At 43.5% G+C, this 14,016-nt stretch overlaps 1 protein-coding gene across 5 annotated transcripts in view; it reads right to left on the bottom strand.

Moving 5' to 3' along the window:
- Nucleotides 1-14,016, bottom strand: part of DGKG (diacylglycerol kinase gamma) — a 205,413-nt gene that overhangs the window by 85,625 nt on the left and 105,772 nt on the right. For all 5 annotated transcript variants that reach the window (XM_032406961.1, XM_032406959.1, XM_032406960.1 and 2 more), the window contains one exon: nucleotides 10,080-10,144. In XM_032406961.1, the coding sequence (XP_032262852.1) occupies nucleotides 10,080-10,144 (65 nt within the window). The remainder of the gene's footprint in view (nucleotides 1-10,079; nucleotides 10,145-14,016) is intronic.

The following is a 14,016-nucleotide window of genomic DNA, read 5'->3' as shown; positions in this document are numbered from 1 at the left end:
ATAGCAGTTCCCCTGTTACCTAGTTGTATGTTCTTGAGCAAGCTGCATCATCTCTCTGAGCCTCAATTTCCTCATCTGTAAAATGGATCAACAGTATTTACCTTATACTTGGAGAGTTGTGCCAGTTAAAAATAATGTACATGAAATTCTTGAAAACATTAAAAAATGATGGCTCTCATTGTCAGTGTAGGTTGGAGCAATGCTGATTACGTTGGGAAAACCACCACTTAAGGACTTTAATAAATACCCAGATATTCTGTGTGCTTAAGCCACTACACCACTGCATAGTTCAGATGGCAACTTTTGTTACCTCTCATCGTCACATAAAACACAAACTGGTCTTATTCCAATACAGCAAAACCACGTACCGACTGTGCTAAGAGAGTCAAATTTTCAAATTTCCCTTCCACAAAAGTAGAGTTGCATAACATATCAAATAGTTATTTCACTTGCAAAGGGACTTGAGTAATGATATCTTTAAAACTCTCATATTGACTGAACAAAATCATTGGGATTTTTTTTTTTAATTAGAGAAGACTAATAAAATTCCCCCTGCAGATAAACTCATTCTAATCAGCTCCTTTATATCCACTTTCCTCCAAAACCTGTAAATGTTACTGTGTTAACAGTATTTTTAAAAAAGAGTTATTTATTTGAGGGGGAGGGAAGAGAGTGAGTGCAAGGGGTGAAGGTCAGAGGGAGAGGGAAAGAATCCTCAAGCAGACACCCCATTGAGCATGGAGCCCAATAGAGGGCTCGATCCCAGGACCCTGAGATCACAACCTGAGCGGAAATCAAGAGTTGGACACTTAACCATCCAGATGCCCCTACTGTGTTTTAAACCAGTGTGCACAGTGTGATCTCAAGTAAATAAAATTGTACAGTGCAAGTATGGAAAAAATATATTATAATGCTAACAGTGTTTATTTCCTGGGGACAATAAGATTTTTTCCACAATAAGCCTTAATTACTCATATGAAGAAAAGTTGTTTTGAGAAATGGTACATATAACTTTATAAAAACATGTTATCACAAATATTTAAAAATACGTGTATCAAGTAAACTGCTGAAATGCACCAAAAAGGTAATATTGTGTTTTTGAGTGATGGCACTATGAGTGATTTGTTTCTTCTTTAATGTTTCTGAACTTTACAAAATATTTATTTATTTATTTATTTTTAGAATATTTTTAATTTTTTTAAAAAAGATTTTATTTATTTATTTATTTGAGAGAGAGAGAGCGAGCGAGCGCACAAGCAGGGGGGAGCGACAGGCAGAGGAAGAGGAAGAAGCAGGCTCCCTGCTGAGCAGGGAGCCCGATATGGGGCTCTATCCCAGGACCCTGGAATCATGACCTGAGCCGAAGGCAGACACTTAACCGACTGAGCTACCCAGGCGCCACTACAAATTATTTACAATGATATTGCAATGTATTATGTAATCATACTTTATGATATATTATTAAATAATGATAAATGCATTGAAAAAATTTTATCAAGATAAGTGAAGAGAAAAAAGCACGTCATATATTGCTGTATTGATGACTCATGTCCTATGACCAATAGATATTTATCTGTCCCTTTCAGGGAATCACCAAATCTCAGTAAGGGCTTGAGTCATCCAAGATGACCATTATTTGATGTAGGATCTATTTTTGTAATAATGTAAATAATAATAATCATAATGATAATAATAATAATCTAGTATCAATGTGCCAAGCCTTTGTAATAAGCACTTTAAATGCATTGCTTCACTGGAGCTTCAGAATGATTCTATGGTACTTAGGTAAGGTATTTGTAGTAGACAGAATACTGTCTTGAAAATGTCCATGTTCTAATTCTTGGAAGCTGTGAATATGTTAATTCATATGGCAAAAGGCAATTAAAGTTGCAGGTGGAATTGAAATTGGCAGTCAGCTGACCTTGAGATAGGGAGGTGATCCTGAATTATCTGAGTGGGTCCAATATAATCATAAGGATTATTTTAAGTGGAAGAGGGAGGCAGAAGGAGACTGTCAAAAGGATGCCATGTAGAGAAAGACTTGACTGGTCACTGCTGGCTTTAAAGATATAAGGGGGCCTCAGCCAAGGAATGTAGACAACCTCTAGATGTTAGAAAAGGTAAAGAAATGGAATTTCCCCTAGAGCCTCCAGAAAGGAATGCCGCCCTGAGGATACCTTGATTTTAGTCCAGTGAGACCTATTTCAGATTTCTGACCTCCAGAATTGCAATATGATAAATCAGTGTTGTTTTAAGCCACTTAGTTTGTGGTAATTTGCTACAGCAACCATAGGAAACAAATAAAGTATTATATCCCAATTTTGCAGGCGAGCAGACTAAGCCTTAGAAGAGTAACTTGATGAAGGTCGCATGTAAGTGATTATGACAACTCCAGCACTTGAATCCAGGTTGTCTGATGATAGCACTTGTACCCTTGGGCACCTGGCCTCCCTGGATCCCCAGATGTTTGTCCAGCAGCTGCCTGGACATTAAAATCTGAAAATGCTCTCATCGGTAGCCCCCTGCACTTGAGGATGGCTCTAATTGGTAGAACTGATGTCCTATATACGGTGCTTAAATTGGTCTTTCCAGTCATTTTCCCCATTGATTTATCAGGCAAAATAACCCAATTCCTCCTTTATGAGAAATACTTTTTAAATATTTGAGGTCAATAATCACTTCTCCCTAAGTCTTCTCTTCTTTGGGTGAAACAATCCCAGATTCAGTCTTTCCTTATAAGACATTAAATTATAGCACTTTCCTGACCTCTTCCCTCTGGAAAGCATCCACACTGTCAACACCCATTTGAGGAGCTAGCCAGTTCTTAAACTTACTTTGACTTTCTTCCGGGAGCTTATCATTCTGACCTTAACTCTTCTGAACTTGATGATATATTATTACATCTTGAGCTCTTTGATGGAAATACTTCTAAAAATCAATCAACCAATAAATACTGATAATTTTTGGATTATCTGTTCTAAAACTTGAAAATATAGCTTGCTTTCAAGTTTCTTCTGATGTTATCACAAACTGATTCCACTCTTTGTTGACATGAATCATACCTTTCTTGTTTGAGCCTGGCAGGGGTTAGAAGAAAAGGTCTGTTAAGCTACAATAAGGAACTATTCTGGCAAACCAGCAACTTTATAAGGATCCTTGAGATCTCATAGGCTGCTCCTGTGTACCAGTCTGAGAAGCTGTGCTACCCATTCCAGTGGGCTGGGGAGCCAGGAGGAAAATGAAGGAAATGCTAAGAGTCAATGTGATTTCGGGGCACCTGGGTGGCTCAGTCGGTAAGCTTCCGACTCTTGATTTTCGCTCAGGTCATGATCTCAGGGTCGTGAAAGGGAGCCCCTTGTAGGGCTCTGTGCCCAGTGGGGACTCTGCTGGAGACTCTCTCTCCCCCTCTGCCCTTCCCCATGTGCTCTCTCTCCCTCAAAAATAAATAAGTAAATCTTAAAAAAAAGAGTCAATGTGATTTCATCATATTATTAAAATGCTGTGAATCTTTGAGGTAGTGAGACTTGCACACAAGTATTAGTAACATTCACAGCTCTAAATGATCCATGTTGCTGTTCCCTTGTTTCTGCAAATAATCAAGGGCTGACTGTAAACAAGTAAGACAGCCAAGAAAAACCCCTGAACTTATGCAGTTGCATAATGATGAACGCTTGGTGAAAAAAACATGAACCCATATTTCATTCATTTTACTCCCTGCATCTCTTCCAAGGATGGGTGGGGAGGGTGGGGGATAAAACATTTTTGTGGGCTAGTATATAAACATTCCAGTAATTAAGTAAGCTGCTCTGTCAGAACTGACTTGAAGAGTCAAAGGTACTTGAACACAAAGCATAAGGTTTGCATTTCCTTTTTAAATATCTATGGGAGTAAGAATAAAAATAGAAATGCCATAATCAACTTCACTTGGGGTTTTTCTGAATCCCAGATGTTTGAAAAAATAGTTTGATATGTTGAGGGAAACAGGTGCAAGACAGTTTGGACCCCTGGGTACTTAGGGCAGGTCTCTCTTGGGTGCCGAGTATTAGACGAGGAGGAGAAAAACCCAATTCAGGGCACAGAATGAAGCCTCCAATGGTGAGGATTTTAACCCTGCTGTTGTACCTTTATGCTTTGGGAAAGTCAAACACCTGGGCTGTAACACTAGGCTACCTCACAGGGCTCCTGGAAAGAATGAGTTAGAATGGTTTCATTTCTAGATTAAAAAAAAAAAAGAAGAAAGTCTTATGTAAATGGTGATACAGTCTCTGCTTGGGACTACTTCGGATACTCAGGTATTCAAGAGGGGAGGCCCTTTCATTTTCGGAATTGTATGATTTGAGCTTCACTGGCTTCTATTTTGCCTCCTACAGAGTATCTCCGTGTTCATCTAAAGTAGGAGAAGAGATGCTCGGTGGGTGAGGGGAGAGTCAGCATGAATGAAGGAAGGGTCGTCACGAATCGTGTCGGATTGCCCTTGGCCATCCCCCTACCCACCGACACTGCGCTCCATGGCCCCAGCTGGTAAGCCCTAGGTATCCCATGGAGCACATGACACCTGCCCAGCAACTCCCCCTTACTCACTCCTACCCTGTTCCTCCTCCTACCATTGTCAGCTGGGGTCTGTGGCCCCAACCTTGATCCTGTCTCTAGCCTGGCCTGTGCATTTGGACTTAGCATCTCTGGTGTTCAGATCCCAAATCTCTGCCTCTTGAACACCCATGGATCCTATGAAGGAAATTTTCTCTATCGCTCCAGGCCTATAGAATCCAACTCAATCCTGGCTAATTGATGCTATCCTCCCATCCCCTAGGAGAGGAATTATGATAGATTCAGTGTATCACAGATGGGGTCTCCTCCAACTTTTAGTTGTCCTCCAACTTTTCAGTTCAAGGGCCATGCCAATAAAGCAAAGACTTCATGATGACTGATTTCATTGGCAATTTAAGGTGTTTTCCTCATGCTTGTTATTCAACAATACTCAATAACAAATGTTTATTGATTACCCACTGTGTGCCATGAACTTACACATGATCTCCTTATACTTCTAGCAATCTTGCAAGATTTTCAGGGGAGGAAGCAAAGGATTAAAGAGATTAAGTAACTTGCCCAAGGTCACACAGCTAGTAAGTCGCAGAGCCAACTTTTGATGCCAACTTAGACTTTTCCCTGCTGCTTCATTCTATAAATACCTGTTAAGTGCTTAGTTATTTGCAAGATGTATTTCCAACCTCTTATGGTCTCGGGCTACATTAGGGCTTCTGGGGGAACCCCTCATCAATTACTCCATGGGCTTGGTTCCAAGAAAGCTAACACTCCAGAGTCTATTAATTACCCAAGGGCTTTTGGGAAAGGTGGTCAGCTTTTGGTAGGAATGAAGCACTGTTTCGGTCCCTTTGAAGTGCCTAACAGGAAATATCTTGCTTCAGCCTAAACTGCTGAGGGACATATTCAAGTGGATGGCACTCAACAGGTTTGGAATAACACATTCCTCAAGTGTTCTGAGTTTCTGAGCAACAACAGAAAAATTCCATAGTTAGACTCCTCTTTCTGGACACTCAACCACAGTGACACTGGAATTTGGTAGCTTTTGTGTACATATTCCATATATAAAAAAAATCCTTCATGGAGAGTTAATCCAGAAACTCCATGGAGGATTGGTTCTTAGATATCTGCAAGACTTCAGCGGTGTCATCAGCTCATCTGCTAATACTGACTACCGCCTGTTTGAGGGACTGACGATCCCTTCCCTCCTCCCTAGCTGAAGCCCTCTTTCCTCCGTTCCTTTACCTTTATTGCAAACTTCCCCCCTCTGTGAGCCCTGGCACGTATGAGATTTTTTTAAAAAAATAAATTCCTTTCTGCTTGCCAGGGCCAGCTTATGGAAGAGAAATGTGCATAGGTGCAAGGAGCCCGACACTCAGAAGGGCTTTGTACTTGGCTTAATGAATGCTCTACTCCCATGGACTTGAAATTCTTAATAATTTTGTACAAGGGGCCCTGCATTTTGACATTGCAGTGGGCTGCACTAATCATATATTTGGTCCTGCTCTGTGCTATGGACACTGAGATAGGGAGAATAGTCATACCACACAACTTAAGAGTAGGTGGTGTGCCTGTGGTCCCCTTTTGGAACTCAGGAGGCATCTTCCCACAGAGACAATCCATAAAGATGGATAGAGATGATAAAAGCTCTACCCTCCTTTGCCTCAATATTTTCATCTCTACAATGGAGAGAGTAGCACTTACCCTTGCATGTTATTATGAACATTGAGTGGGACCATGTATGTAGTACCCATCAGCGTGTTTGATATACAATAGGTATTTGATGAATGAAATCCACCGGAGACAGCAAGTGCAGAAAACAAGAGTTTGAACTCTGGAGGAGTTAGGAGCTAGCTTAGAATCACACCAGCTCCGGTGCTTAAAAAGATGTCTGACTTCAGTTATGTGACTTAGCTTCTCCCAGCCTCAGTGTCTTTATCTATAAAATGCCTTTATCTAATATTTCCCTTGTAAGGTGATCTTGGGATTTCAATAATATAATGTATTTGAAGAATCTAGTTTATCAGCTGGCACCTAGTAAGAGCTCAAAAAATAACAGTTCTTACTTTGGTTCCCTTATAACACCATTTCTGCACTCCAAACAATTCATTTACAAATGATGTAGGCATACAACCATTAATAAGTGTCTTACGCTATCCAACTTCCTTTATGCTGTATGACCTACAAAATGGAACCTCCATGTATGTGAAAATCACTTTGTAAAAGATATTTGAAGATTACTCTTCCTTCTTTGCTAGACGATGAATTCCCTGAAGGCAGCAATCAGGTTTTATTTACCCTCGTAGCCTAAAACACCTTCTAACTAACATGTTAGAATCTTAGTCGAATTAAATCTGTCTTCTGTTGTTTTTGCCAACAACAAGATGATACTTTTTCATAATATTTCTAAATTAGCAATTAATTATTAGCCTGTCAATGATTAGGAAGCAGAATGTACCAAAAATAGCCCCATCTCTGCCATTAAAGGCCTTTTTATCCTTGCCTATCGCATTTGGCTCATGTTCCTGCTTTCTTGGGTCTGGTTCTTGCTCCATTAACAAAGCTATTCCACTAGGGAACATAACTTAGTTTTGGACAACTAGCCACCTTCTCTGGCAACAACCTGTGTAAAGAAGCCACCAGAGGAAGAATTTCCTAAAACCCCAACCAAACCCCAAGCCCCTTTTAGGAATTAAGGAGGCCTCAGAATTATGACTTTTAACCATTAGAGGGCTACGGGTCCCTGTGAGAGCCTTCTGATAGTTATGGACTTTCTCTCCAGAAAACTATATTCAGTGTCCTCTATACAATTTCAAGGTATTCTCAGAACTCCTGCAGCCTTTGTACCTCAGGTTAAGAATTCCTGTTAGAATAGCCCAGAAAACTGAATGAGCCTTGTGAAAGATTCAAGTTCCCTGATAAATTCTAGCCCATGTTCAAAACAAAACAAAACAAAACAAAACAAAACAAAACAGTTACAACTTCCTAGATTTAACCTCAGGGTTGTCCCCGAATGCCCAGCCCGGCACCTTCACCGTAAGGACATCTAGCCAAGCCCTGACTACTCTCTGGAAAACCTCAGTTCAGCAGAATAAAACGAAGGCTCGTTTGATAATATCGTTTACATTTCCAAATCCCGGGTATCAAGCTTTCTTCCTATCCCTTGTGGCCCTTCCTAAGTTTAGCCGCTGGTGTAATGGGGTAACCATGGCAACAACCACCTGCCTATTTAAAACCATCTCCAAAGCTAAATAAGGAAGCCTGGAGAAAATGGCTGCTCGCCTGCCTCTCAGCGGACAAAGTGGGCACTCATGAGTATTTTCCACATGAGCAAGCAGGCGGGGTAGAAGCAGCAGGGACTCAAAGTTCTTACTAGGAAGGCTGCTAGGACCTTATGCAACAGGGCCCACCTCTGTGCCACTAGGTCTCCACTTATTTGCAGGCATGTGGATTTATACACAAATCTGTGTGCCTCTCGTCCTGGGCGACCACACTACCTTGACCTCGACCAGGGGAAGGGTGTGCAGCTAACTGCAGAATAGTCTTATTAATAGGATGGGGAAATGGGAAGGAAAAACAGTCACAAGATCACAGTGAAATGCACAATGACAACTTTTTTTCTGACAGAGGTATCTTTCTAATTGTATTTAATCATGTGGGCAATTGACAACTACTCTATTTATGTCCTGTGTTGACCTACTGATCTATGGAATATGGAGAAATTTCTGCCTCCCTCTGCTTCCTCACTCACTACAAACTACAGGGGTTTTGCTTCTTCCTTTGCTCTTCCCCAGGCATCCTGCCTTCTCTCACTCCTTGTTATTATCCTTCCGTACATTTGCTTCCTTCTCCCTGGGCTACCCTTCTCTTTTTGCCAACCTGGAAAATACACACTTGTTTCCCACGTCTTGGCATCTCCATGGGTAGAAGCCCCTCCACGCCAAATTCCATGTCCTTGCTTTGTGTTCCATAGGTTAGCTCGATTCATACCACTGAACACAAGTCACTCTGCATATCTGCCTTCAGGTCCGCACCACTGGACTGTGAGCCCCTACACATGTCTGTTCAAAACACCTACAGAACAGTGCCTGGCACGGAGTCTATTTTCTAAAGCTAGTGTGGAATGAATGAATGAGCAGAACCCCTATGGATCTCACAAGCATATGGCATTTTAACAAGTATGTGTGCATGAGTATGCATAAGGCCACCTCTGTGAAAAGAGCACCTAAGACGTCTACAACAGCTGGAAGAGAAGGAATACTTTAGCGTGCATGTGAGAGTGACAAGGAATGTACAAGGAGGGTCAGCTGATTACAGTAAGGGTGGGGGTTAAATGTATACCTGTTAATAGTGATTTGTAAGTATGCGTAGGCTGGGTGAGAGAGCCAGATGGAATAGGCTTGGGACAGAAGGCCCACGCTAAGAAGATTAGTTCAGCTAGTAGATCCCATAGATCACTTTTCCTGAAGCTGAAGTATGTTATGATAAGACTTTCTTTTTCCCGGGTTAACCTCCCAGGCAGTGGGGTCAGGGGAAAGGAGCAGCAATGAAAATGATGGTGCTCTTTGGGGTGTGAATCTTTAAACAAATGTCTTCGGACAACCTCTGCTCAATCCTATGGGCTACGTAAGTCACTCCCTTCAGGCTCAGTCTGCATTCCTCCTCCCCACCTGCTGGAGGGTGGGGTGGGAGCCAACGGTCATCTTGAAAGGGCACAACAAAGAGGAAAAGGGATGGAAATCAACCAACGAGAAGAAAAAAAGAAAGAATGGAGAAAGGTATTTTAGCAATCCCAGGGGTAGCTATATGCCAGTCACAACTCACTTCTCGCATATTCTCTCCCACCAGCAAGAAGGGTTTAGTTTTGTTTGCAAAAGATCTGGTTTTCTCTCTCCTTGTAATTTTGGATCTAACATTCAGGCTTCACACAAGGGCTGAGGCTGGGACCTGGTGGGTTCCCGGTCTCACAGCCCCTGCAGGGGCCTCTCTCTGAGGCCCTCTGCTGTCGGGGGACGCGGAGGCGACGCCCTCTCTGCCCTCCTAGCCCCGGCCCCGCCGCTGCCGCTCCCTCCCTTCGAGACAGAGAGAATCTGAGGCCCCCTCTCCAACACCCCGCCCTGGCCATCCTGCCTCGCCCTCCCCACAGAAATTCCGGGGTGGGCTAGGGCTGCGGGAGCTTTCCGTCTAGAGAAAGCGGCCAAGCCCCGGGAGGCGGGCTCCAGTTAGCCAAGAGCAGATCCCCACCCCTCACGGCGGGCATACCACGCCCTCCCTGCCAGCCCCGCAATCTTTCCCTCTGCACGGCATCCTCTGGGAGGGGACAGGCGGCCAGGCTGCGGCAGGTTTCTGACACCGTTTTCTGCTTGGAAATGGAAACCGTCCTTCCGGCAACGTGGCAGGAAAGCCAAGTCCCTGGGCTGCCGGGCCAGAACGTTTGGGCGAGAGCAGGTGGAGGCCTCGGTCTGGCCCGGCTGCGTGGGGGAGGGGCGGTGCCGGCGGGCCGTGCGGCGGGGGCTGCAGCCTCACGGCACTCTTACCTGCTGTTGAATTTTTCAGGGTGTTTCTCTCTCATCACGTGGAATCTGTGTGCGATGGAAGCATCCTGAAAGGGAAAGAGAGGGAAGCAAAAGCCTGGTTAGTGGTCATGACCGTGCCATGCGGAAAGAAAGGAAGCACACAGGCTCTCACTGAAATCCCCCAACCCTGGAGAGTCCATGTCATAGGGGAGAACAGGAGGCTCCCGCAAAGGGTGAACACCAGGTCCAAGGTTAGGAGCTAGCCACCAGTGCTTGTAGAGCCTATGCTGGTCGACTCCTTGCAGTTTTCATTCTCGGCCATAGTTTAGGGTGAATGAAGGGGACAGCCGCTGCCCTTTGAGGGGAGAGAGGGTATCTGGGTGTGGGGGCAGTTACAGTGCAGAAGCCCGTGTGCGCGTGGGGCTGAGTGTGAATTTCTGGAAGTGCCTTTCCATATTAACTCTTTTTAAAAAATACTTTTTATTTTGGAATATTTTAAGACTCACAAGAAGTTGCAAAAAATAGTACAGAGAGTTCCTGTATCCCTTTCACCCAGCTTCCCCCAATAACATCTTATGTAACTATGGTACATTGTCAAACCCAGAAAACTGACTTTGGTGGATGCTGTCATATATTAATTCTAATCATTCATATCAGTAGAAATAATTAGTAGCATTGAATAACATGCTTAGTAGATAATAAAAATACATTGAAACTTCTGCCTTCTTTTACTTGATCTCCACAGAAAGGACCTTCCCCAAGGTCAAGAAGAGTCGCACTACCACCGTCTATGGACACTTTGCTTTTCTATTTGCACACCCCTTTGCTGCGCTATTGACCACCTGCTCCTCAGAACTCACTATTAGGAAGGCTCCCATGACACCATGCTTCTGGGCTCTCCATTCTCTGACCAGAACTTCTCAGCCTTGAGTCCTATCTGTAGCCTACACTCCATGTCATGGACCATCTCGAGTTCTCACACTTATTACTAGCATCTCTGATGTCTCCACAACGTGTATCTGTAGAACCAACCCTGAGCTTCAGACCTAAAACCGAGCTCATCTTTCCTCCTCACACTTGGTCTTTCATCCTCATTAATGGTCTCATTTTCCAGCAGAAGAATGTGTTGAGCCCCTTCACCGCTCAGGCCTCATGCCAACACGTTAGGTGCAGGGGTGGACTTTATAAAGAAACAGGAGAATCGAGCTATGGGTTGGGGGGTGGGGAGTGACACAGAAACAAGGGAGCTGACTCAGATACGTGCAGGAAAAAAGCTACAGAAACTCGTTTACTACACTATATGGCTAAGAGAGAACTGAAATTCCATTTAAGCCAATGCATATTAATTCTGTTTCTTGGTATGGACTCACAAAAGAAAATTTCTGAACGTTATTATTTTTTAACATCAGGAGGTATCGTTCAGTGGAGAACCTTTTTTGGAGCATGTGCTGTGTGTGGTGAGTAAAATATAGGATAATGGTGGGAGACAAAGTCTGGAAGCAAATTAGGGGGTCAAGAGGAGCTTCTGTCATACTTGTACTTGGCAGAGTAAACCCAGCGAGCAACCCACTACAGAGGCAAGTCGAGGCTCTGGGTTTTTTTGGTGTGTGGTTGGCCAACACTCCCTGCTGAAATAATGTGTTGGGAATTTAACATTTATTTATTTTTCTTTTTTTAGAAAAATATTTTATTTATTTATTTGAGTTAGAGGGAGAGATCTCACAAGCAGGGAGAAGGGGTAGAGGAAAAAGCAGACTCCCTGCTCAGCAGCGAGCCCAATATGGGGCTTGATCCCAGGACCCCGGGATCATGACCCTAGTTGAAGGCAGATGCTTGACTGACTGAGCCACCCAGGTGCCTGGGAATTTAACATTTAAACTCTAGTTACTGATTGTTTCGTTTTTCCTTTAAGACACATGAAGAGTTGAAGGTCTTGGTTAGGCCCCCCTGTGGACACATGGTGGGAGATGTGCGGGGCCCCCCAAGCCTGTCCCGGGTGGCTTCCCCAGACAGCAGGTCTTCGCTCTCCCTCCCTGGCTCTGAGCAAGTTTCAGTGAACACTCTGAATAAAGATTCATGTGAAATCTGTCAAATGCTTCTCTAGAATTCAAGAAAACATTCCATCAACTTGTGTTCCTTTGAAGCACTAATTTTCTTCTGTCAGGAGAAAAGAAAAGAAAGAAAGAGGAGGAAAGAAAAAAGCCATCACACGTTGCCTGGCATGATTTGTGCTTTGCGACCCTCTCTATACCCCTAAGACTATGACTGGCTCCTGGTTTTCTTATTCTCAGGGATATGTGCACAGGCTCCCTCCCTCTGCACAGTTCTTATCCTTGTTGTTGTTTTTGTTTTTAAAGATCTTATTTATTTATTTGGCAGAGAAAGAGAGAGCACAAGCAGGGGGAGCGGCAGGCAGAGGGAGAAGCAGGCTTCCTGGGATCATGACCTGAGCCGAAGGCAGACGCTTAACCGACTGAGCCATCCAGGCGCCCTGTTGTTGTTGTTGTTGTTTTTTAAGATTTTATTTATTTATTTGACAGAGAGAAAGAGAGAACGAGCACAAGCAGGGGGAGTGACAGGCAGAGGCAGAGGGAGAAGCAGGCTCCCCACAGAGAAGGGGGAGCCCAATGTGGGACTCGATCCCAGGACTCCGGGATCATGACCTGAGCCGAAGGCAGTCGCTTAACCAACTGAGCCACCCAGGTGCCCTGTTGTTGTTTTTTTAAACTAGGTTTTGCAAAGCTTCTTTTCACAAAGACCAGCCTTTACGATATTGTTAGTTAAGCACGGGGTTCCAATGTAATCTCCCGACAAACACACAAAGTAGCAAGGGAGAGCCGAGCAGTTCCTTTGCTGTTGAGTATTGGTCCTTTGCTGTTGAGTCTTGAAAAGGACATGATAAAGACTCTGACTCTGACCACGTTTCTCTACGTGGGGATTTAAAAGAGCGGAGATTCACCTTCACCCTCTGTTGAGCTCTGTGGCAGGCACTGAGCTGGGTGTGTTTATATTCAATAGTGATTTCTTTAAATTTTGGGAACCAGTGCTACAACGGTTCAAACCCTTTCTTGGTAATAATTACAGCAAAATAAGACTTCCATTTTTGAAGGGGCAGGTGGATGGAGATGGGAATTGCAAAGCCTTGGAAGTGATGGCATTTCTGAAGGTCACTCTCCGGTGTCCCTTCTGTGAGGTGTGAGGAACAGAGGAGATGATGGGCTGCTCTTTCCTGAGTTAAAACTGAAAGTCCAAAAGATTTTTGTGTCCCTTCCAAATATAAGCTGCCGTCATTTGGACTCTGAGATATTTGGATGTCTAGGCCAGTGCTGATAGAAATAAATTTAAAATTTTCTAGTAGCCACATTAATAAGTGAGAAGAAAAAGGTGAAATTAACTTTGATAATATATTTTCACTGACAAATATTATCACTACAACATGTAGTCAGTATAAAAATTACTGAGATATTTAAAATTCTTTTATACTACATTTTTGAAATTTGGTGTGTATTTTACACTTAACAGCGTCTCTCAATTTAGACTAGCCCCATTGCAAGTACACAATCGCCATATGCAGCTAACGGCCACCATATTGGACAACACAGGGCCAAGTCACCTGGGCAACTTATGGAGATGAAAAGGACAAAGGAGACAATAAAACAGATCATTTGGAATTTGAATAGTTCTGAAAAATTATGGCAGATCGGAGGATGAAAAAGAGTGTAGACCCTTTGTCCCAGACACCTTTCAGTGAGTCCCATTGTCTTAGGACCTCCAAGGGCTCTCACAGGTGACAGACAAGAACCTGACACTGAGGGAATCCAGAAAAGTTGCAGGGAAAATGATTACTTTTTGATAAATTCCCTAAAGGGTAGGGGGCTCATCATTGTGGAAACTTAGCTGATGAAGCCTGAGAAGTACAATCTGTAAGGGGGAGAATGGTGTGCGGGTTAGTGTGGTG

Source organism: Phoca vitulina, unplaced genomic scaffold (assembly GCF_004348235.1).
Source record: "Phoca vitulina isolate PV1807 unplaced genomic scaffold, GSC_HSeal_1.0 scaffold8, whole genome shotgun sequence".
Taxonomy (NCBI): domain Eukaryota; kingdom Metazoa; phylum Chordata; class Mammalia; order Carnivora; family Phocidae; genus Phoca; species Phoca vitulina.
Note: the sequence above shows the minus strand (reverse complement) of the source record. Positions and strands in the feature narration are given on the sequence as shown.